Source organism: Sapajus apella, unplaced genomic scaffold, assembly GCF_009761245.1.
Source record: "Sapajus apella isolate SASKATOON/1434 unplaced genomic scaffold, GSC_monkey_1.0 scaffold218, whole genome shotgun sequence".
Lineage (NCBI taxonomy): Eukaryota > Metazoa > Chordata > Mammalia > Primates > Cebidae > Sapajus > Sapajus apella.
The window spans coordinates 69,856-93,762 of NW_022437158.1; the positions used below are offsets into that span (position 1 = coordinate 69,856).

At 48.3% G+C, this 23,907-nt stretch overlaps 1 protein-coding gene across 3 annotated transcripts in view; it reads left to right on the forward strand.

Moving 5' to 3' along the window:
- The window catches only part of SFSWAP (splicing factor SWAP), a 93,169-nt gene that overhangs the window by 58,732 nt on the left and 10,530 nt on the right, over positions 1 to 23,907 (forward strand). For 2 of the 3 annotated variants that reach the window (XM_032270867.1, XM_032270869.1), the window contains exons 12-15: positions 276 to 506; positions 1,612 to 1,802; positions 13,224 to 13,489; positions 21,943 to 22,068. In XM_032270867.1, the coding sequence (XP_032126758.1) occupies positions 276 to 506; positions 1,612 to 1,802; positions 13,224 to 13,489; positions 21,943 to 22,068 (814 nt within the window). The remainder of the gene's footprint in view (positions 1 to 275; positions 507 to 1,611; positions 1,803 to 13,223; positions 13,490 to 21,942; positions 22,069 to 23,907) is intronic. The other variant, XM_032270868.1, reaches the window with a different exon arrangement.

The window sequence follows — 23,907 nt, forward strand, 5'->3', positions numbered from 1 at the left end:
CCCTGCCACAGGACGCGGTTTAGGGGCTCGCCCAGCCCCACGCCGTGCAGTGCACACGTGCACAGGGCGCTCTGACGGCACAGGCGTCCCTCACTGCCCCTGCCGCAGGACACGGTTTAAGGGCTTGCCGCAGACCCTGCATAAGATTTGGCTCCATGCTAGCTGTCCCCTTCCCACCAGCCAGCGCTCAGGGGGTTAGCAGGACCTGCAAAGATTTCCACTTGGTGCTTCTTGTTACCTAAACATGTATCGTAATTTTCACCTTTCCTCAATAGCTTCATTTGCTCCAATAAGCTTTGCAATCAAGGCCAAAGAAAATGATCTGCTTCCCCTGGAAAAAAATCGTGTTAAGCTAGATGATGACAGTGATGATGATGAAGAAAGCAAAGAAGGCCAAGAAAGTTCTAGTAGTGCTGCAAACACTAACCCAGCAGTTGCCCCACCCTGTATAGTTGTTGAGGAGAAGAAGCCTCAACTTACCCAGGAGGAGCTAGAAGCAAAGCAAGGTTTGTTGATAGCTTTTAAACTTCTTGAAAGCAAGGAAATACATAAATATAAGGTTTATCTGCTAAGCCAAAAACACGGAGACTGCCAACTAGAATAGAAGGCTTTGGAGATCAGAACCATTTGGGAGTTGCATAACATGTTGAGATTTTGAAACATTCTCTGTTAGAGGAATGAGCTCTGCTCTTCACTGAGCCTCAAATGCAGTGCCGTTGGCAGTTGGTTTTCGGAGAAACTGAGCTGGCCGTCTTAACCCTAATGTGCCACCACAGAATGCGTTTATGGAGGCTCACTTTGCGCTTGGCTGGCAGCCTGGGGTGAAAGGCTCAGCCTCTCTTTCCAGCTCAGGAACCAAACTATAAGATGCCCTTTTGTGAGGCTGCCTCCGCGCAGAACCATCGGGCCCTGGAAGGTGGTGTGTACCCAGCTGGTTTTCAGGCTGCGGCTCGTCTTCACGGGCCACAGCGTGGCCACCACACCCACCCCAGCTCTGCCATCAGCATGGGGACAGCATGTAATCTTCCTATCCGACTCCAGAATAAATTCTTTTCTGCATTAAAGCACTCAAATCATGGTTGCTGCATTCGTGGTTGTTATCTGTTCTAACTAGTCTTCTGACATTGCTTTTTCTGTATACACACGTTCAGATCAAGCAACATTTAAAAGAGGCCATTTTTCAACCACAGTACACCTTACCATGAAGAACTTCCACTGTGTTCTCCCTAAGCAGACTTGTACTCATGCCTGTGCATCTCAGCCTGTCCTTACTGTGTGTAAACTAACCAACTGTCGGATCATTTGGAATAAAACACTTGCTAGAGTGTTTATTGCCTGGTGTGAATATTTTGGATATACGTTGAGAGGTATTCATTATTCCAGCTTTCATTAGTATAGCATCTCATCAACCTTCGAACTCTGAAAGTATAATGTCCAGAGAAGGGCACATTATAAACTAATTCTCTCAAAATTTGATTTGTCCGATGTATGTACCTATTCAGAAATTTTAACTAACTACATTGTATGACGCTTTTGCAACCTGTGAAAAGTAAGATGAGGTAAAATACAGCTTGCTCTAAACTTCTCTTTTTTCTTTATTGATTCCCTAAGCAAAGCAAAAGCTGGAAGATCGCCTCGCCGCTGCTGCCCGGGAAAAGCTGGCCCAGGCGTCTAAGGAGTCAAAAGAGAAACAGCTTCAAGCAGAACGTAAAAGGAAAGCGGCTTTATTTTTACAGACCCTAAAAAATCCTCTGCCAGAAACAGAAGCTGGGAAAATTGAGGAGAGTCCTTTGAGCGTAGAGGTATGTTAAAGAAGTTCTGAGTTGGTATTTGTGGGGCTGCATGGTAGATAGAAGCAGGCGAGGGTGTGCCTCCCTCCAGCTGCCCTCGTCTCTGGCCTCGTGAGGGATATGAACCTCCAGCTCTTCCTTCCTACGTGGACTGACCAGCTTTTGCTTTATGGCCGTGAGTCGATAAGAATTTGACAGCAGTTCCCCTGTAAGCGCACTTGTTCACGTAAACACCAAATACTGCCTGCGACTTCAGACGAACCACTGCTTCACAGCTGCCTTTATGGGGCTGGCAGGAGGACGTAGGGAGTGCCTCCCATGCGTCCTGCTGGGGAAATGCAGACACGCTTCACTGGAGCCCGGCCTCCACAGGAGCACCAGTATTGAGCTCACACTTAGGGCAGAAATTCTTTGCCAAGGTCTGTATCAATAGTAGCAGCACTTTAATCAAAGAGAAAAAGGAAGAGGGATACTCCAGGAGTGGTGGCTCCTTCCTCTGGTGTGAACAGGGATACGGTCTTACATGGGGGTCATCACGGGGCTGCCTTACAAGTCTCCTGCACCGGAGGCCTCAGACGAGGCCTTCAGGAGATACTGGCTCTGGTGCCAAGGGGACTGCTCATGTTGGTGCCCGAGACCAGAGGCCTTCAGGAAGCACTGGTTCCTCTAGCAGTGCAGCAATTAGTCACATTCAGTGAAAACTCTGCTTTTTTTTGGTCACATCATTTTCGAATCTTTTCAGTTTTATTGTAGATTCTTTATAGCAGTTCTGTCTCTGAATTTTATTTTGTATTTAAACTATACTTCAAGAACATCTAGAAATTCTTTGGGGAGTTCAGGAGCATTTTGGAGACATAACTCAAAGTAAGAAAAATTAATAGAGTAGGACACATCCTTTTAGGGTTAAAGGAAGACTGTCTTTGTATCAATTAACTACAGCAAAACAGCGTTGTAGTGGCCAGTCCTGTCATTGTAGTTGAATTAAAAGCTGACTTAATATTGAACTGTAATATTAGAATGGGTTTAGATCTGCAATTAGACAATAGCTTAAAAAGTTACGGTTTTTAGCCAGACGTGGTGGCACATGCTGGTAATCCCAACTACTTGGGAGGCTGCTGCAGAATGGCTTGAACCCAGGAGCGAAGGCTGCGGTGAGCCTAGATTGCACCATTGCACTCCAGCCTGAACAACAGAGTGAGACTCCGTCTCAAAAAAAAAAAACTGATTTTATGTTATTTTAAGAGCAGCTTAAAAATCATTTAATAAGGCCGGGCGCGGTGGCTCAAGCCTGTAATCCCAGCACTTTGGGAGGCCGAGGCGGGTGGATCACAAGGTCAAGAGATCGAGACCATCCTGGTCAACATGGTGAAACCCCGTCTCTACTAAAAATACAAAAAATCAGCTGGGCATGGTGGCGCGTGCCTGTAATCCCAGCTACTCAGGAGGCTGAGGCAGGAGAATTGCCTGAACCCAGGAGGCGGAGGTTGCGGTGAGCCGAGATCGCGCCATTGCACTCCAGCCTGGGTAACATGAGTGAAACTCTGTCTCAAAAAAAAAAAAAAAAATCATTTAATAAAATTTCAACCTAATCTCTGTCTTTAAAAAAAAATGAACAAACACAGGAATGGAAAACCAAACACCGCTTGTTCTCTCTTATAAGTGAGAGCTGAACACTGAGTGCACATGGTCACAGAGAAGGGAACGACAGTCACCAGGGCCTAGTGGAGGGTGGAGGGTGAGAGGAGGGGGAGAATGAAGACCAGAAACCTGCCTGTCAGCTACTCTGCTCACTGCCTGGTGATGACGTAGATAAAAGCTGGAAAGAATTTAAAAAGTAGTAACTCCAGAAGTTTTGCTTTTTGAAAAGTTTCAAACCTTCAAAAAATTTGAAAGAGTGGTAAGATGACCCCAGTGCCCCAGGCGAGCGTGTGCGTGTGCTCACTCATCTGTGTGCTCCATGTTGACCCACGCCTGTGCACCTTCCCTGAAACTCATTTGCAGACGTGGTGGCCGCTCTGCGCTGGATACTGCGGCTGCGTTTCCCACACAGGGCCTTCTCCTGGGAAGCACAGTGCCACACGCAGACTGCCCACTGACGCACGTCACCTTCCCTGCAGGCCGCAGCCACATTGCTCCAACTGGCCCTAAATGTCCTTTGTAGCTGTTTTTTTCTCATAATACAGAATAGCTTTTCACTTTAATTATATTGATGTTTCTAAGTCCAGGGCCATTATTCAAAACTGGTTCTCGGCTTGAAGTCACTTGGCATATTTTTCTGTGGGGAACAACATTCTGAGCTCAGACTTTTCAGATGATGCTGAAGGCTGAATCAGCTTTCTTCTGTTGGGACTCAGTCTGAAGTCCTCTCCCATCTGGCAGGAGGCCTCAGAAGTAATAGCTGATGAGCAAGGAGGGGAGAGTTAGGTAAAAGGAACAGAGAAGGTGAGCTTATGTGAGACCCTGTCAAGACCCCAAGTGCCACAGGTGGGCTCCTGCCCCTGATTCCTGAATGTTCGGGCCATTCGCTGTAGCCTCAGCTCCACAGGTCACTGGCACCCAGTCCTCTGAGCCATTCAGTGTGCCAATCCCAGAAGGTGGGGATGCCCAGCAGCCCTCCGGACACCATCTCACAGCCTTTCCACAGCTCTTCAGAGTCGGGGCCACCTCCTGGCTCCTCACTTCAGCCAGTTATGGCAAAAGCAAAAAGAATCTGTCGTCATTCCTCAGTGTGCGTGTGTGTGCGTGTGCGCGCGCGCGTGCATGTGCACGTGCGTGTGTGCGCGCGCGCGTGCATGTGCACGTGCGTGCGTGTGTGTGTAATGAAGTCTTGCTCTGTTGCCCAGGCTGGAATGCAGTGGTGCGATCTTGGCTCACTGCAACCTCTGCCTCCCAGATTCAAGCAATTCTTTTGCCTCAGCCTCCTGAGTAGCTGGGACCACAGGTGCGTGCCACCACGCCCAGCTAATTTTTGTATTTTTAGTAGAGATGGGGTTTCACCATGTTGGCCAGGATGGTCTCAATCTCCTGACCTGATCCACCCGCCTCACCCTCCCTAAGTGCTGGGATTACAGGCGTGAGCCACTGCGCCTGGCTATTCCTCAGCTTTAACAGGATTTCTTGGCTGGGCACTGTGGCTCATCCCTGTAATCCCAGCACTTTGGGAGACCAAAGTGGGTGGATTGCCTGAGGTCAGGAGTTCAAGACCAGCCTGGCCAACATGGTGAAACATCATCTCTACTAAAAATGCAAAAAAATTAGCAGGGCATGGTGGCATATGCCTATAATCCCAGCTACTTGGGAGGCTGAGGCAGGAGAATCTCTTGAACCCGGAGTGAGCCATGATCATGTCACTGGACTCCAGCCTGGGCAACAGAGTGAGACTCCATCTCAAAAAAAAAAAGGCTATTCTGCAGCAATAAGGGGATGAAATATACAGCAACAAAAATGATCATGAGGACTCTTTTAGCCACACAAAAATGCTGCTAATGCAGCACACAAGAGAAGCGCAGTGTCAAATACCTCCATTTCTGTGGCTACAGCCATGCAAACATGCACATAACAAGGCGGCGAGGGAGCTGCAGAAAGGAAGGGACCTGCTGCAGGGCAGACGGGTTACTGTCATTTCCTTTATCGTGTTTTGATACTATTTCTGCAGTGGATAAAGGGATTAATTGAAAGACATTTGCAAGAATACGTTAACCAGTGATACTACGTGACTGTATCTCTCTAGTCTAATAAAATTTCCAGTGAAGCTCAGCCACAACTGTAATTTATCACTGACCCAGTTTTTCCCAACCTGCTGTAGTTCCACATCACAGCAACCAGAATTATTTCCTTATAAACACAGGATAGGTTTAGCTTAGGCCTTTATCCTGTTTATTTTTATACGTACCTTCTCTCACCTGTCCTGTTTGCAAGCACTGGTTTTTGGATCTATAAACCATAGAAATGAGTAATCACTGGGATGCTCCGCCTGGATATAAGTCTGTGTGTGTATATGTGCAGGTTAAGCTACCAAGCCATTGCAGCAAAAATGTAATGGTTGTAGCAGATGGTGATAAATGTCTTTAATTGCTTCTGAAACGAAAATGCTTGCAATTAAGTTGGCATCTGTCATAAATAAGGTTCAAACTTGAAAATATTTTTAGCCTAAAACAGCTTCTGGGGACAGGTTACCCTTGACTTTACTAAGTAAGTATTCTAGCACATACTTTACTCGCTGATACTGAGGCACTTGACCCAACTATGTAGTTTTAAAATTCTCGGAGTCCAGGAGGACTTGAAATAAGATCACATTTGGCCACCTCACACCCCGGGTGAGGAAGCCTGTGTGCCAACAGCACACCGGCCCCAGGAGGCTCATGGCGCCACCCAGGCCTGTCAGGGCCACGGCCAGCTCAGGCTGGCTCTGCGGGGAGAAACCGCAAGCAGGGTGGCATGAGGACACTCCCCCGTACAAGGCCTGGCATCACCCGGCAGGAATTTTACTGTCATCTTCAAGTTGGCTGGAAACAGCCACGATGCAACTGATGTCCTGAAGGACACTGGCTTTTCTGTCTTTACGTTGTGTTTTATAAAAGTGATGTATACGTATGATACGTATGATTTTTAAAGTTCAAATGTTAGAGAAAGATGTAAAACAAAGAGGAAAGGTCCTCTCCTTCTTGTGTATTTTTTTTAATTCCTGTGGAAATGGCAATTTTTAAAATTCCTCTGAATTCTCTCCCTTATGTATATTTTGGGTTTTTAACTTGAAGGTTACTATTTATGCCGGCATCAAATATATTTACACTGTGCAGCCATTACCAGAATGTTTATCTTCCACCACCAAAACTCTGCAGCCATTAAAGAGTACCTCCCGCTCTCCCCGCCCGCCAGCCCTGGCACCACCTGCTTTCAGTCTCTGTGACCTGGACTCTGGGGACGGCACGCGAGTGGGATTCTGCAGGGTCTGTGCTTCTGTGCTGGATGCCTTCACCTAGTGCAGTGTCCTCTGGGTCCACTCAGAGGACCCAGTAGTCGCGTCGGGCCCCCTTCCATTTTCGGCTGAATGAGATCAGTCACGTGCATCCACCCCATTTGTTTCCTGTGTACCCCTGAGGGGGAAAAATGTGATTCATGTGTGTAGAGATGTAAAACCTCACAATTATGGGATCATACCCTACGTCTTTTTCTGACGTCTTGCCTTTTTCAGTTATAGTAGAGATCCGTCTGTTTTCAGTGCTTACAGTGGTGTTTGGTGTGTTACAGGCACTTGGTAGATACTTACTTGCTGAATGGCTATAAGTATTTTACCTGTAAATCCCCCCACCACGTGTGCCCCTCCTCTGCTGTGGGAAGTGTGAGCTGCGACTTGGGTCTGTCTTTATGAACAGTGCCGCTTTCACCTGATCTGCGTCCTGTGTCTTGTGGACTCCAGTGAGTGCACCCATGGGGGAAATTCTCACCAAGGAATTGCTTTTTTAATTTGAGATACTGCCAAATTGACCTCTGAAGGGATTGCAGCAGTCTTACTTGCCCCCATGGGGTATGAGAACTGTTTGTGCATGCCCCTGTCGGCATTGGTTATTCCGGTGGGAAAACAGCTTTAACTTCCGTATTCAGTGGTAAGTGATACTGAGTCACTTGGCCGGTGTTTCTCAGCATTGTCTGCTGCCTTTTGAGCTGGCTTTCCCTTAGCCGGGCCCATGTTTCTTCTGGTTATCTTTCTCCTCATGGCTCCATGTTAGCTGTTTGTCATCAGTGTCACAAACGCTTTTTCCCCGGTACGCTTTTGACCTGCCGCGCTTGGAATTTATTTCAGTTTGAGGAGCATGTCGCTATATGCGACACATTCAGTAAGTCATACGTCTTCCCCGGTGACTCACAGAGCCTTCCTTATGATGTGCTCAATTCCTGTTTGTGCTCAGTCTTTCTGCGTACATGTCTGCGTTCAGCCCCGTTATGGTTAAGAGAGGTGATTTTACATATTCAGTACAGTTGCAAGTGATGTCCTAAAGTGTGCCTTTTGTCATGGAAAGATATTGGCAGTACTCTAAATTTTCAAGTGGTTTATAAAATGTATAAAAGCATATGCAGAAACAGTGCATATAAACCTGCATATGAGACGTGAGAGTTCCCTTGGCCCGTCCTCAGGACTCGCACGGGGGTGGCTCATTGCTTGGACACCACTCAGTCCCTTGTGGGAGGGAGCACACGAGCGGCAGGTGCAGGAACCTGCGCGCAAAGGAATGCTGCAGCGGGCCAGTCGCTCCTCCCTGGTGGGAACAGGCTTGCACGGGCCTCAAAGCAGCATCCAAGCGTATTACAGTGCTCTCTAGCTCTGCCGTCCCAGAAGGGGTGTCTGTGACAAGCCCCAGAAGGCATGTTACAATCAGTGCTGAATGTCAGCTCAGTGGAGGGTCAGGGTGACAGTCTTTACATCCTGCCCTCTTGGTACCTGAGTGCTTGTCTAGCGTCCAGGAAGAATCGGGTCACATGAATTAAAGGGTGGTGAATGTGGAAGACTTTACTGAGCAGTGGAAGTGGCTCTCAGCAGGAAGAGAAGCTGGAAAGGGGGTACAGTGGGAAGATAATTTCTGTGTGTGTGTGTCCCCGGAGTCTGGGGTCTGGGATTCTTACAGGACAGAGGGCGGGGCAGGCAACAGTCGGCGTGAAAACAGGTAGATCTCACTCTGGGCTGTGGGTCCAGGCTGCAGCGTGAGCCCCCGTCGGTGTGTCCCTGCCTCCTGTCCGTGTCACATATATACTCTCTTCATTCCTTGTGAGTGTCTTCACTGAACCCCTTGCAGTCATTTACACAGTAGCAACAGATGATTTCTTAGATTCCACCGAGTTTTTCTTTTTCTTTTTGAGAGAGCCTCACTCTGCGGCCCAGGCTGGAGTGCAGTGGTACCGTCACAGCTCACAGCAGCCTTGACCTCCCAGGCTCAAGAGTCCTCCTACCTCAGCCTCCATAGTAGCTGAGACTTACATGTACTTGCCACCACACCCAGCTAAATGTTTTTGTATTTTTAGTAGAGATTAGGTTTTGTTATGTTGCCCAGACTGCTCTTGAATTCCTGGCCTCAAGCAGCTATCCCGCCTTGGCCTCCCAAGATGCTGGGGTGACCGGCACAAGCCACTGCACCCAGCCCACAGATTTTTTCAAGTTACTGATCCTGCCAAGTTTACAATTCCAACAAAAGTGTGAAAAGGAAATAGGAACAGAAAGCAGCCAGTGTTTGCTGAATCTCTGTGGTGTGCTACATGCTGAGGCACTTTGGGGTATGAATTAGAGCTTGCTTGATAACCAGTGACCATGATTACATTTGGGCTGTTGGTGTTCCCACGTGGGCCTTTCCATCAGGACAGCCCAGCCGGGAGGAGAGTGGTGGCTCTGGGACTTGGGGCTTAGGCAGGGCCTTGAGGAGCTTACAGAATAGTGAGGGCCCATGAGGGCCAAAGACCCACAAGTGGTAAAGGACAGGTGGCCCCATTCGGGAAGACATGTTCTCAGGCAGGACGGGAATGACAGTGGGAGGACAGTTGTGGAGAGCCTGGGACGCCAGAATAAGTGAGCACGAGATAGCCACAGGACGAGAGGAGCCTGTCCACTGAAAGGGAGTGGCTGCTGGTGCTGGGGGGCTGGAGCAGAGGCGAGGCAGGGGTTGGGTGCACACCTGGGCAGGACTGGGTAGGGCGGCGGAAATAGGAAGCAGTGGGGCTGGGTGAAGGGGTGGAGAGTACCACCGTGGTGGTCATCATCCATCCGTGGGATTGGCCCATTTCATCATTAATATAGTACCCTCCACAAATAAGATTTCTTTTATTTCCAAATACAATCACATACAAAGTCAGTCTGCTTTTGAACAATTTGTTTTGCCACAGCGGGACATAACAGTTGCTGGTTCATGTGCTGATTTGTTGCCACACACTTCACTGTGATAAAGGAGGACTGATCAGCGTTGTCTTCAGCATTAGGGAAGTGGCGGGCGGTAAGCTTGTCATGCTCTCATAAACAACATGTTTTAGAAGCTCTTCGCTTTTTCCCAAGCTCTGCCTTAACCAATGTATGTCTGCCCCCATACTCAAACATGACTTCAGTTCTGACCGTTTTTGCTGGAATATTGAAATTGCATCTCAGAGGCAGCTGTGGTTTCTGGGAAGCTGTGTTTGGCACCAGTCCGTGTGCACTTTTAGCACTTTAAGCTGAAAAAAGCAGTAATGTCAACATAATGAACCATCTTAATTCAGCCTGGCAGAGGCCGCAGCACTTCCAGTTTTCACCTTTGTGGTGAAGGATGGTCATGTTGTTGGAGTAAATAGACCTGGACTTGATTACAAGTGACATTTGAAAGTGTCGATTCACATCGTCCCCTCGCTTCAAAATGGAGCCCTGAACTTTAACCACAGTGGTGAGATAAGCATTATTAATGACAGGCATTCGTTAGGATAAAGGCAAAAAAAAAATGATAAAGTTCAGAGGCGCAAATCGTTAAGTTGGCAGTAAAAATACAAATAGAAACTCGGCTGCGGAGCTGACTCCGCGCGCTCCTGTTTCTCCTGACTGTGCCTCAGGTGGCGTCTCGCACCCGTGTGGTTTGTCTTTCACGGACATTTGCCAGGGACTGGCTTTTCCATCTCCCTCTGTTTTAATGCAGCGTGTTATCAATCACACACCAAATTAGTGCGGTGATTTTGTGAGCATGGAAAGAGTAAATGAGGCGAGTTTTTCACCAGAAAATGACAGCAGTGACACGTTTCTCTTCCTTCTCGCCACAGAAAAGACTCCTTACTCCGGGTGGAGTGTGTCTCGGCCCTCCCTCTCCTGATCTTTCTCTTTGTTTTCCTGGGGAAATCCCTGGCCCTGTTTCAGAAAGGACCTGCAGCAGCTCCGACATCCCCGAACACTCACAGGTGCCTGTGCTGAGGTTCCCAGTGGCGTCTTTCCTCCTCGGGGCCGGCTTGCTTTCTGCGCAGCGTGTCCTTCTGACTTAGTGCATCTGCTGATTTCTCTGCTGCCTGCCCAGAGCTCGCCTCAGAGGGTGTGCTCGGCTCACAGACCTGTGTTCTTTGCTCTTTACAGAATGGAAGCCTCTCCCTTTCGGTGCATGTGGGAGAGGCCATAGCTAGGATGCTGAACCTCTACAGTTGTAAAGCTTACTACCTTTTATTTATTGTATTTTTAACTTAAAGGATCATTTAGCATTGCTTATGGGCAAATCTTGACTAATGCCAAAGTGGAATGTATGTTCTTAGATACAGAGCTTGGTTTCTCATCCGATGTTTGTGTGTGAGAATTATGTCAGCAGGCTGGGCGTGATGGCTCATCCCTGTAATCCCAGCTACCTGGGAGTCTGAGGCAGGAGAATCACTTGAACCCAGGAGGCAGAGGTTGTGGCGGAGATCACGCCATTGCACTCCAGCCTGGGCAACAAGGGTGAAACTCTGCCTCAAAAAAAAAAAAAAAAAAAAAGAATTATGTTAGCAATAAAAAATTTTAGCTGGGCTTAGTGGTTCACACCTGTAATCTCTGCATTTTGGGAGGCTGAGGTATGCAGATCACTTGAGGCCAGGAGTTTGAGACCAGCCTGGCCAACATAGCAAAACCCTTTCTCTACTAAAAATACAAAAAAATTAGCTGGGCATGGTGGCACACGCCTGTAATCACAGCTACTCAGGAAGCTGAGGCACAAAAATCACTTGAGGCCAGGAGGCTGAGGTTGCAGTGAGCTGAGATCACATCACTGCCCTCCACCCCAAGTGACAGAGCAAGACATCAAAACAAAACAAAAAATGTTTTAAAAGTTTGACCTGAAAAATATTGTTACACTTGCAGAATTTTAAATGAGAAAGACCTTTTTGATAAGAACTGTCCCACAGTAAAACAGATTTTTTTTGCCATAATGTCCCTGGAGATAATTTAGGCAGAGGCTTAAAAATGAACTTGGCCATCAGATCCCATCAGAGGAATTCACCCCCCGCCCTCCTGCCTCGGCGCACCCTCAGTATGGGGGCATGAGAGAGCACTGTGTGAAGGGAAACAGCTAGGAGGCTGAGCAGAGGGCTGAGAAATCACGGTGCCATCATAAAGCACCCAGCTCCAGTGGAATCTCATCTTAAATTGGGGCCTGCCCCAGCAGGGCACCCCTGAATTGCTTTTTATCTCCACCAAAGTAAAAAGCGCAAGTGTAGAAGAATCATTTCTACAGTGTTTTCCTTATCCAGTGGGCCTTGCCACAGCCGACCTCAGGAGAGGAAAGGAGGAAGGGAAGCCCCTTTGCAGTTTTCCTTTCGCAGATGCCGTCCTGCACACACTGTTCCTCGGGCTGGGCTGGAGCGCTCTCCCCGGGGAGCATCTGGGGAAGCGGAGGCGTGCAGACCACTTGAGGACAGGAGTTTGAGACCAGCCTGACCAACAGCAAATTTGTTGCTAGCCTGAATTTCTTCGAGGCACTAAATGATGAATTACAGATTTTTCATGGTGTCTTCAAGATGTGAAATGTCTAGTGGCTATAGTTTAAAATTCACTCAAAGTGAATTGAGGAGTGACCTTTCTAGGGAAAGAGGAGGTGCCGCAGGTAGTGGCTGCAGCCTGTGCTTTTGAAGGCTGCTGTCTCCCACACGCCTGTGGTGAAAATGTGTCAGTGCATTTAAGATCCATGTGCTCTTCTGTATGTATGTGACACTCAGATGGAGAGGTTTTCAAACATCTAGGGGGAACACCCTTTAGTTTAGACCTTTTTTAAAAATTGTCACCGGGCGCGGTGGCTTAAGCCTGTAATCCCAGCACTTTGGGAGGCCGAGGCGGGTGGATCATGAGGTCAAGAGATCGAGACCATCTTGGCCAACATGGTGAAACCCCGTCTCTGCTAAAAATACAAAAATTAGCTGGGCGTGGTGACGCGTGCCTGTAATCCCAGCTACTCAGGAGGCTGAGGCAGGAGAATTGCCTGAACCCAGGAGGCAGAGGTTGCGGTGAGCCGAGATCACGCCATTGCACTCCAGCCTGGGTAACAAGAGCGAAACTCCGTCCAAAAAAAAAAAAAAAATTGTCGTCAGAGTAGTACAGAGATTCATTTAACAACCTAATATTGGAGGTTTGAAGAATCTCTCTGATAGTTCAGACTATTCAAAAGGAACGTATTTGCTTCCAACATAGCATCTCTAATGCTGTGCTCCTCTTTCTGGCTCTGCGGACCAGAACCTGGCGGCTGGGAAGGGAGTGCTGCCTGTGGAAAGGCGTGGGGACCAGAGGGTCCACTCACTCCTTTTGCATTCTGGGAGGTGACAAGGAGGCCACTCTGGATGGCCGCAGGAGGAGACAATTCTTTCTGAGGGATGGTTGCTGTGTTTGTTGGTGGAGGGGCCCAAAGTTGAAATTTTATAAATAGACATCCTTTTAATACCCTGTTTTCCCTGTTAATACCCAGATTTTCCTTTCATTCTCAGGAAACCAGCGCTACACCCTGCCCTCTACTGACTGGAGGCAGACCTCTGCCTCCTTTAGAAGTTAAACCACCTGATAGGCCTTCAAGCAAAAGCAAAGATCCACCGAGAGAAGAAGAGAAAGAAAAGAAAAAGAAAAAGCACAAAAAAAGATCTCGAACAAGATCACGTTCTCCCAAGTACCATTCGTCATCCAAGTCCAGGTCTAGGTCGCACTCAAAAGCAAAGCATTCTCTTCCCAGTGCCTATCGGACAGTGCGGCGGTCGAGGTAGGTGTGCAGGGCAGCACCTCTGGTGCCCTGGTGACCCCTGTGTCCTTCACCGGATGCTCAGTAGCGCTAGGTAGAAAGTTGAAAATCAGTGCTGCCTTTATTAAGCAGACCCGTGTGTACACGTGCATGCATCTGTGTGCCCTGCCAGGCCAAGTAAGATCTTTTTCAGATTTTGTTTGTTTTCTTCCTTTTTTTCGGTCGGAGTTTTGTTCTTGTTGCCCAGGCTGGAGTGCAGTGGTATGATCTTGGCTCACTGCAACCTCCGCCACGCAGGTTCAAGCAATTCTCCTGCCTCAGCCTTCTGAGCAGCTAGGATCACAGGCGCCCACCACCACACCCAGCTAATTTTTGTATTTTTAGTAGAGGCGGGTTTCACCATGTTGGCCAGGCGCTTATGAACTCCTGACCTCAGGTGATCCGCCTGCCTTGGCCTCTCAACCTCCCGGAGTGCTGGGAGTACAGGCGTGAGCCACCGTGCCCGCCCTCTACTTAACTTTTCAGAGCCCATCAACTACTGCCAGGTTTTTAAAAACTGATTTATTTGCATTTTAACAGCTGCTGGAAGCAAGCCAAGCACATTTGCTGATTGTGTGAAAGATTCACGGGGTGGTGGGCTGGGGAGTCTTTTGTTTTATTTGTATGAGTGAAGTTTCCCATGCTAATTTCTCTAAAATGTCTGGGTTTGGATTCTCTGCAGAGCACCCATGAGTGTGTGCAGACCGTGACGCTGTTGAGCATGTGTGCAGTGTGTGTGGAGTGGGGCGCCAATGAGTGAGCATGTGTGCAGTGTGCAGAGTGGGGCCCCAGTGAGTGAGCGTGTGTGCAGAGTGTGGCACCAGTGAGCATGTGTGCAGAGTGCGGCACCAGTGAGTGAGTGTGTGTGCAGGGTGTGTGCAGAGTGAGTGTGTGCAGAGTGTGTGCAGAGTACGGCACTGGTGAGTGAGCATGTGTGCAGAGTGTGTGTGCAGAGTGTGTGCAGTTAGCATGTGTGCAGAGTGTGAGGAGTGTGGCACCAATGAGTGAGCATGTGTGCAGAGTGAGCATGTGTGCAGTGTGTGCAGAGTATGGCACTGGTGAGTGAGCATGTGTGCAGAGTGAGGAGTGCGGCGCCAATGAGTGTGTGTGTGCAGAGTGAGTGTGTGCAGTGTGTGAGGAGTGCGGCGCCAGTGAGTGAGCGTGTGTGCAGTGAGTGTATATGGTGTGTGTGGAGTGTGGTGCCAGTGTGTGAGCGTGTGTGCAGAGTGAGCGTGTGTGGAGTGTGTGTGGATTGCGGCACCAGTGCGTGAGCGTGTGTGCAGAGTGAGCGTGTGTGGAGTGTGGCGCCAGTGCGTGAGCCTGTGTGTGGAGTGTGGCGCCATTGCGTGAGCGTGTGTGCAGAGTGAGCGTGTGTGGAGTGAGGCGCCAGTGCATGAGTGTGTGTGCAGAGTGAGCATGTGTGGAGTGCAGCGCCAACGCGTGAGCCTTTGTGCAGAGTGAGCATGTGTGGAGTGCAGCGCCAGTGCGTGAGCGTGTGCAGAGTGAGTGTGTGTGGAGTGCGGCACCGGTGAGTGTGTGCAGTGTGTGCAGAGTGAGCGTGTGGAGTGCGGCACCGGTGAGTGTGTGTGCAGTGTGTGTGGAGTGCGGCACCAGTGAGTGAGCGTGTGTGCAGTGTGTGCAGTGTGTGTGTGTGGAGTGTGACACCGGTGAGTGAGCGTGTGTGCAGAGTGAGCGTGTGTGCAGAGTGAGCGTGTGTGGAGTGCAGCGCCAGTGAGCGTGTGTGCAGAGTGAGTGTGCAGTGTGTGCAGAGTGAGTGTGTGTGGAGTGCAGCGCCAGTGAGTGAGCGTGTGTGCAGAGTGAGCGTGTGTGGAGTGCGGCACCAGTGAGCGTGTGTGCAGAGTGTGTGTGGAGTGCGGCACCGGTGAGTGGGCTTGTGTGCAGAGTGAGCGTGTGTGCAGTGTGTGCAGAGTGAGCGTGTGTGCAGTGTGTGCAGAGCGTGTGTGGAGTGCAGCGCCGGTGAGTGGGCGTGTGTGCAGAGTGAGCGTGTGTGCAGTGTGCAGAGTGTGTGCAGAATGAGCGTGTGTGCAGTGTGTGCAGAGTGAGCGTGTGTGGAGTGCGGCGCCAGTGAGTGAGCGTGTGTGCAGAGCGCAGCACCGGTGCAGTGTTTCCTCTCTCCTGCCTCCCTCCGAAGTCACTATTAAACCAAAGGCCTTCTTGATGCGTCCGTTTTTCAGAAAGCAGGTTAACATCTCTGGCAGCAGAAATTAAAAACATGAAAACATTTCAGAGTCACAGAATACTTCCTGGTGAGAACAAGTGTTTGGAAACAAAGCAGCGTCCGGCCTCAGGAGGTTGCACCGCTCGCCCTGCTTTCAGGGCCCCGTTAGGCCTTGGGTTTGTCACTGAACGTTGGCTGGCTCTCCTCGCCTCAGTTTCTCTAGCGCAGCTCTGACCGTGCCCATCTAGTTTTTCTTCTAGAATCCATGTTAGCTCTTATGTTTCCATAGGAAAAATACACATACCTTGGGCGCTTTATGGGCTTTTTAAGTATAATTTTACACATTTGCCTTTCTGAATATATCCTGAAAACAATATGCTTTGGGGGGGGGGGGGCGGAGTTTCTGCTCTTGTTGCCCAGGCTGGAGTGCAGTAGTCTGATCCTGGCTCACTGCAACCTCTGCCTCCCGAATTCAAGCGATTCTCCTGCCTCAGCGTCAGCTAATTTTGTATTTTTAGTAGAGACGGGGTTTCACCGTGTTGGCCAGGCTGGTCTCCAACTCCTGACCTCAGGTGATCCACCCGTCTTGGCCTCCCAAAGTGCTGGGATTACAGGCGGGAGCCACCACGCCCGGCGTGCTTTCCTCATTTCTACCCTGGCCAACACTTAAGGTTTGGCAAGCATTTATACTCACTTCTCTGCAGTAAAATTGAATTTGACCCCATGATAAATCAGTTTGATTCTTCACTGTGCATTTCTGTGTTTCAAACGTTTCATCACTTCATACCCTTAAACACACAGACACGGAAACCCTTGCCATTTTGTAATCCAATGAATGGTTTTGCTAACATATCTTCAGTTTTTAAAGGCTCCCAGGAACTGGTATTATTATATCAAAGCTTTTTAAAAATTTCTCATTTGAAGCCAGGCACAATGGCTCACACTTGTAATCCCAGTGCTTTGGGACGCCAAGATGAGAGGATTATTTTGAGGCCAGGAGTTCAAGACTAGCTTTGGCAACATAGTGAAACCCTATGTCAACAAAATATATATATATACATATATATATATATATATATATATATATAATATATATATATATATATTTTTTTTTTTTTTTTTTACAAAATATTTTTTTAAATTAGCCAGGCATGGCAGTGTGTACTTCGAACTCCTGAGCACATGCAGAGTCTGAGGCGGGAGGATTGATCAGTACAGTGAGCTGTGATGTACTCCATCCTGGGTGACAGCGAGACCCTGCCTCCAAATGCAATCAAATGAAGATTAAAATTAAAAATTTCCCTTTTGAAAATGTTTCTTATGACATTACATAGCTGAAGATAGGCATAAACAAGCCCTCCTAGGAACTATGTTCAGTAAAATTCTTCCCAATTTTCCTTTTCTATAGGCTCAAACAAAAAGTATAATTCCTTCCTAAATCCCAAGCCTTGGGGACCGATCATTGTAAGGGCTGTTCACGGTGTTTCTTTGGTGTAAGAAATTAGCTCAGCTTTACCGTGGGGAGTTTTTGTGAATGCAGCAGACACAGATGCCTGATCCTTCCGGGGGTTCTGTCCATTTGTGTGTAAGGAAAGGTGATGTGGTGGCCGTCAGCTTTTCCCAGATCATTACTCAGAACTGAAAGGCTTCACTACCACTTGGATTCTGTTGACTAGTCTATAGTAGAAAAAGTCATTTTACATATTATTGGAATGACTGATTTTGGAATAGATTTATTCAGTGCTGACAGGTCCAAGAAGCAAAATCCTACTCATTAGTTGGTGACTTTCAGTTAAAAGAGAAAATTAAGGTGAAAATTATCTGAGCATGGTTTCTACTGTGATGGTAGGCTACCAATTTTAATTCGACCTACATTTAAAATATTTTACAACAGAGTAAAATGTTTTCAGAACAGTCGAATTTTTCATTAATCTCAATGGCTGAGAAGATAGTTAATTATAAATAACTGATTAAAAAGCATTTGATTTTGCAACTTATTCAAAATGTGAAGGCAAAGTCCAACTTTATTATAAAATGAAAAGAATATTATCAAACAAAATCTTCCAGGTGTGGGATTGTCTAGCAAGTTCTGCCATGGGTGCTGGCCCCTGGCAGTGGTTCCCCTCCACAGGGCCAAGGGCATAGCTGGGTGCAGAGGCCACTGGTGTCGTGGGCTCCGGAGCCGGAGGACGGTTCAGCAAGCTAGTGAAGCCCCAGCTGCTTGGGAGGCAGAGGCAGAGGAGGGTCCCTTGAGCCCAGGAGTTCCAATCTAGCCTAATCAACATATTCTCTACGAAAAATAATAATAAGCTGGTGGTTTCTCACCGTGACCTTTTTTGTGGAATTCTGCCTCTGCTCTTCTGGGAACGGGGAATGCATGTTTTATTGAGTAGGATTGCATTTTTCTAAACTGGCTGCAAACATACCTCCTCCATCCGAGCTCTGCCAGCAATAATCATTTCCAGGGATCCAAGTGGCTCTAAAATGCAAGTTGTAAATGGGAGGGGATGGTGGTCTCCTCAGTAATATAAATTATTGGAGTATAAAAGATAACTAAATTTTCACCAAAATATTGAAAGTGCTAATGCTTTTGTCATCAGATAGAATAAACTGTTAAAAAATGCAGCCTCCAAAAATATTTAAAAAAAAAAATGCAGCCTCCACTCAGAATGGATTGGACGTGTCACCTGGGCCTGAACAGACCTGATTGATCATTTTTAATGACTGCTGCCAGCCCACAGTGGAATACTGCAGTTGTTAGTATTTCTAATTGTGGCAGGATGCTACATGGAATGCATCTTGTTTGATATACTAAATTACGAAAGTTCTATGTGAAATACAGAAAGTTGAGACTAGAACGCCTTCTCATAACGCAGTGAACATCGATGGCATGTCTGCACTGTTACTGTGGCTGAAGCCCCATTGATTCAGTATGTCCAAGTTACAGGTGACTCTGCATCTCCAATGGTAAATGAGTCATGGAAAAAATCTTTAGTTCTGGAAAATCACTGTGTCACTTCTCAGAAAGTACACTGATTATGACAAGGTAGTATTTAGTGTCTTCTAACTCAACATTGAGGCCAGGCACAGTGGCTCACGCCTATAATCCGAGCACTTTGGGAGGCCGAGGCCAGTGGATCACCTGAGGTCAGGAGTTAAGACTAGTCTGGCCAACATGGTGAAACCCCATCTCTACTAAAAATAGAAAAATCAGCCAGGCATGGTGGCATGTGCCTGTAATCCCAGCTACTTGGCAGGCTGAGCCACTTGAACCCAGGAAGCGGAGGTTGCAGTGAGCTGAGATCACGCCACTGCACTCCAGCCTGGGCAACAGAGCAAGACTCTGTCTCAAAAAAAAAAAAAAAAAAAATTAAAGCAAAAGACTTTTATTGGCTTGTTTTCTATTTTCATTTGTATTTTTATATCGCATCTGGTTCTTTATCTTAATGGAAGGAAGAAGTACTCATGCAGTTCATTTACTACCGAAAATTAAATTTTAATAAGTTTAAGCTTGAAACTAAGTTTATTTTTAAAACTTTTGCTAAGATGGTCTCTTGTGTTCATTTAGGTATCTAAATGCATATTCATAGCTACCCTGGGTTTGTGGGAGTTCTAGATAGTTCTGTATGATAAAAATATATTTCTTTGTAGAAATTAGTCCCTAAGTACTTGCGGTTGGTGGGGGAGACTGGGGATTCGGAAGACTTTTCTAAGGAGTCTTGTTTAGCGTTCAGAAGGGACATTGGGATTCTACTTTAGGTTGAAAGTTGAGACTCCCCACTGTCCTTTTTTCCCATGATAAACTGCATAGCAAATCAGTGAAAGCGATGACTCGTCTCCTAAACCTGCTCCTTAAAGGGGAAAACAGATGTTTACAGTTCCCCGAGCGGTAGTGTTGGTCACTGAGGTGAGGACCACCGTTCCATCCCTTGCAAAGTGAATCAAAGTGAATTGTAGCCAAACACAGATGAGACCAGAGGGTGTCTGCACTGAGCAGTACAGGAAGGAGGAGCTGTGGCAGCTGTCACCGGCCTCTGGACACAGGAGGAATCGCACCTGAAGTCGGATCCACAGTTTAAACTTGAGAAAAATTTGGCTTCGGGAGCCTGCTGGTAGTTCAGCTATGCCAGAGCCAGACCTTTGCTGCTGAGTCATCTGCACAGATGATTCCGTGGCTGAAAGGCTGGGGCTGGGGAGGTGAATGGAGGAAGTGGAGTAGATGAAATGGTTAAATGCTGGAGAAAGAGGCTATTTATAGATGTGATCACTGTCATTCAGATAAGATTTCTAGAGTTTCATCATTGAGAAAAGTCTCATTATGTCTTTATTTGAAAGCAAACCATTATGCTTTTTTAGGAAAAAAAACTATGAATCACATTATGCTTGAAAGTGTCTAACGCAGACCACTTCATCTTTAAGAAGGCCTCCGGTCACATGATACAGATTATTTGCTTATAAAATGGAATTCTTGTTTCTTGCACTGTGTTGTGGTATCAATATGAGAAGCTTAATTAACAGAATAAAAAACATTAAAACTTCTTTAACTCAAGTAAAACTTAAAGAATTGTCTAATTGGTATGTAGCCCCTAATTCTGAGATGGGCATTTTCCCCAGATCACATGAAAATCTGCTGGCAACAGCCACTTCCCTTTAAAGAAGCCCGTTACTAATAGCTGCTACAAAATCTATTGTATTTCAGTTACAAATTTGCAGGTCTTAAAAACTAACTTGTTTTTCCTGATGATTGAGTTTCCTGTAGAATTCTAAGCCTAGCTCTGTGGCTTCTGTAGCTTTGAATAAGCAGAGCTTTTTTTAGAGTCGTGGTAGCGCCCAGCCCAGCGCCTTTTATTCTGGATGTGCCTCCATGTCACAGAGCCACAGCCTCCCCAGGGACGCTGTGTGCAGAGCCCTGTCAGAGCAGTGTGTCCCGTGACAGCGGCAGCCAAGCCAGGAAGTTACCAGACAGCCTCAGCTGCCACCAGATCTGACTCTGCGCGTTCTTCTGAGGGAAAACCTGGTAAAACATCAAGGTGTCTAACTGATCTCCCCTTATCATCTGTTCTGTAAATCTTAGGAAAGGTCCGGAAAAAAATCAAAGCCATTAGTTAAAGGGCAGCCACTCCTGGCTTTCCGGGACGCTGGGAGCTCAGTGATCCCCAGCTGATCTGCAGAAGCACAGCCTGTGGCGTTTGCAGTTTCTTGTCATGAAAATGATTCAGTGTCGACGTTTTTCAAATGGCAAAATCAAAGCGCTCTTCTTTATGTTGTTTTTGAATGAGTTGTCGTGGAAACAAAACAGAAATAAATGGTGTTTTTTTCCAGATGTGTGCCCACTGCAAGTCTTCCCCAAACAGTGGCTTTACTGAGTGAGCAAAGAACCAAAATGAAAGCCCCAAACTCATGGCTCAGGGGCCTCCACGAAGGCGTGTCACCCCTGAAGGGGTGCAGGTTTCAGTCTTCATGGCCATATGTGTGGATTATGTCACCACAGGAGAGGGATGCGCCCTTTCCGGGCACGTGAGGAGGAGGAATCAGTGTCAATGGGTGGCTTTGCATCGGTGAAATCTCATAAACTTAAGTTAGCTGAAACTGTCGTGAGACTGGTGTTTCTGAGTTGGACTGAAGGTTTCAGGCTTCATGCCAGGGCCCCACAGCCTGTTCCTGATGACCTGTGCTGAGAGGCCGTAAGATCAGTGTGAACAAGAGAAATTTCCAGGTAGGCCTCTAGCTTCGTTACCGTTTAGTTTCTCATTGCCGCTGTTCAGACAGGTAGACAGGACTCACTGGAATTTGACTGCCTTTTCTTACCTAATGTAGGTGAGGCATCGATGAGCTGAAGTTTATAGGGAGATAAAATGGGCCAGGGCAGGAGGGAGGAAGAGAAACCAGCCTGAGGTGGTCATAAGTCACGTAACCGGCCGCGGCTCGTGGGGAATTGGTTGCCAGTGACCATTTGAAGCAGCAGCACATAGCTCCAGCCTCAAGTCAGTTGTGTATTGGCTAAAAGTTGGTCCTTGGTGTGATAAGTGTGTGGGACAGGAGAGACCATCTCTGCCTCTAAAATGGGAGTCGGGGTTCCGGTTGTCAGTAGAGTAGCAAAGCTTGGCAGGGGTCCTCTGAAGCCTCGGGGTCTGCACAGGCACCACTTCGGAGCACCCTCAGGCTCTGCAGACAGGGCTCAGTCTGCCAGGGCAGTGGGAAGTGGTTCACAGCCAGCCAGGCTGCAGAGCTGAATGCTGCCTCCTCCTCTGTCCAGGTCCCGCTCCCGGTCCCCTCGGAGGAGAGCCCACTCCCCTGAGAGGCGGAGGGAAGAGAGGAGTGTGCCCACTGCCTACCGCGTGAGCAGCAGCCCCGGAGCCAGCAGGAAGCGGACCCGCTCCAGGTAGGCCACTGGGCATGCGTGCCGGTGCCAGATGCAGGCCAGGGTTCCCTGGGCAGAAGGGGCGTCTGAAGGTCCGGTGTGTGTTTGTGAGCAGAGCTGTGGATGACCAGAGGGAGGTGCCGAGTCCCCCCCAACTCCCCGTGGCATTGCCATCACTGTTGACACTTGGTCATGCTGAGCTCCTGTGCCTGGTGGACAAGGTCACACCTGCATGCCCACAGGGGCTCTGCACGGCCTGGCCGCTGTCCAGCTTTCTACTGCGCCAGTACCTCGGCTGGGTCCACACACAGCTGCTGCCCCTCCACCTGCTGGCAGAGAGGACGAGAAGGCACAAACAGAAGGAGAATGTAACCTTCCGGTCCTGAAGCCTCCTGGTCTCTAGGACGGTCACTGTGGTTGCCTGTGTGCTGTGTGACTGTGACCATGGTCCAGGCTAGAGCTCCCAGGAGAGGCCACAGAGTCCTGTTGGGGCCTACAGGGCAGGGAGCATCCATCCCTTACCTCTTGACCACTAGGAGAACCTGTCTTGGTTGGAGAGGGGAGGGAGAGAGGCTGGCATTCACATTTGTCCAGTGGAAGCCCCAGCGTGGTGCCTGGCAGGGCCTGTGACAGCGCAGGGTACCTCAGGCTCACCTCTCACTTCAGGAAATACCTCCACCATCCGTCCTCTCGGCCCTGCCCATCTCATGAGCACCACCTCCGGTCCTCACCCACTGATGTCCCCCCAGTGCCTGGCGTGGGGCAGCTGTGTGTTTCCACTCTCCCAAGCGCGAGGAACTCTCGTTTCCTGTCCCCACGTGGAATTCGTGCAGCCTCCTGGCTGGGTGGGTAGACGGTGTCTGGGTCTGGAGCCACACGGAAGGATGGCGTGTTGCACATCGTAGCCTGGGGTTTCCCAACACAGTGCTGCTAAGTGCGTGGGGATCAGGACACTTGGGGTCCCAGAGCCTTCCAGAGGACGAGCCCTGCATTGCCAGGGTCAGCCACACTCTGGGACCTTCCTGCTCCTGGGACAGATGGCCCCAGCCATCACCCACACTGCCCAGCCACAAGGTATGTGCTAGGCAGAGCCAAAGCAGGTCCCCCACGGCACCCTGGGCCAGAAGACCCTGCTGCGATTGTCAACAGTTCCCTCTGTTGACAAGATGTGATCTCTTTTCTTAAAACAGAAAAATCAGCAAAGGAGCTGTAAAGCAGATAGATACTAGCAAATGTTTCATGTACAACTCACTGTTTATTAACTACATTTTCTTCCTTAGGATCCCACACTGAGCATTCATGTCTACACTAATACAATCTGATGAAAATCAAAATGTTAGAATCCATCCCTTAAACACGTAATTTCACATTAGAAATTCACCGTCACCTCTGGTATATGTGAAGGGCATGGTCAGAAATTAATTCCTTATATCTCAACGGAAGAGCCCCTGCTTTGCCTTCAAATTAATCTGTGCTTTAAGAGAGACCTCCTGGGAGCAGATAGTGACTATATCTGGAAGGAGCAGTGTCCTGTCAGCCAGCCAGCACACTCAGACGTCAGACTCGCGTGGCCTGCGGGCATTCTCACGAGGCGCTCACAGGTCACACGAGAGAAGTGAAGGGTGAGACTCCCGGCAGTGCTGAGTGCTGAGCTACCTAGACAGAGCTCAGCCTACAAACCTAACTCTGCGAGTGGTGGGCGGTGATTCACTAGGAACTCAGTAGGTGAATACGTGTACAATTGCTGGTCAGTTTTGTAGTCTTCATCATAAACCCAGTTAGTCTGTAAATCTAGAATATGGGTTGGGTTGGGTTGGGTTGGGTTTCATTTGGTTTGGTTTTCTTTGAGGGGTGTTTCTT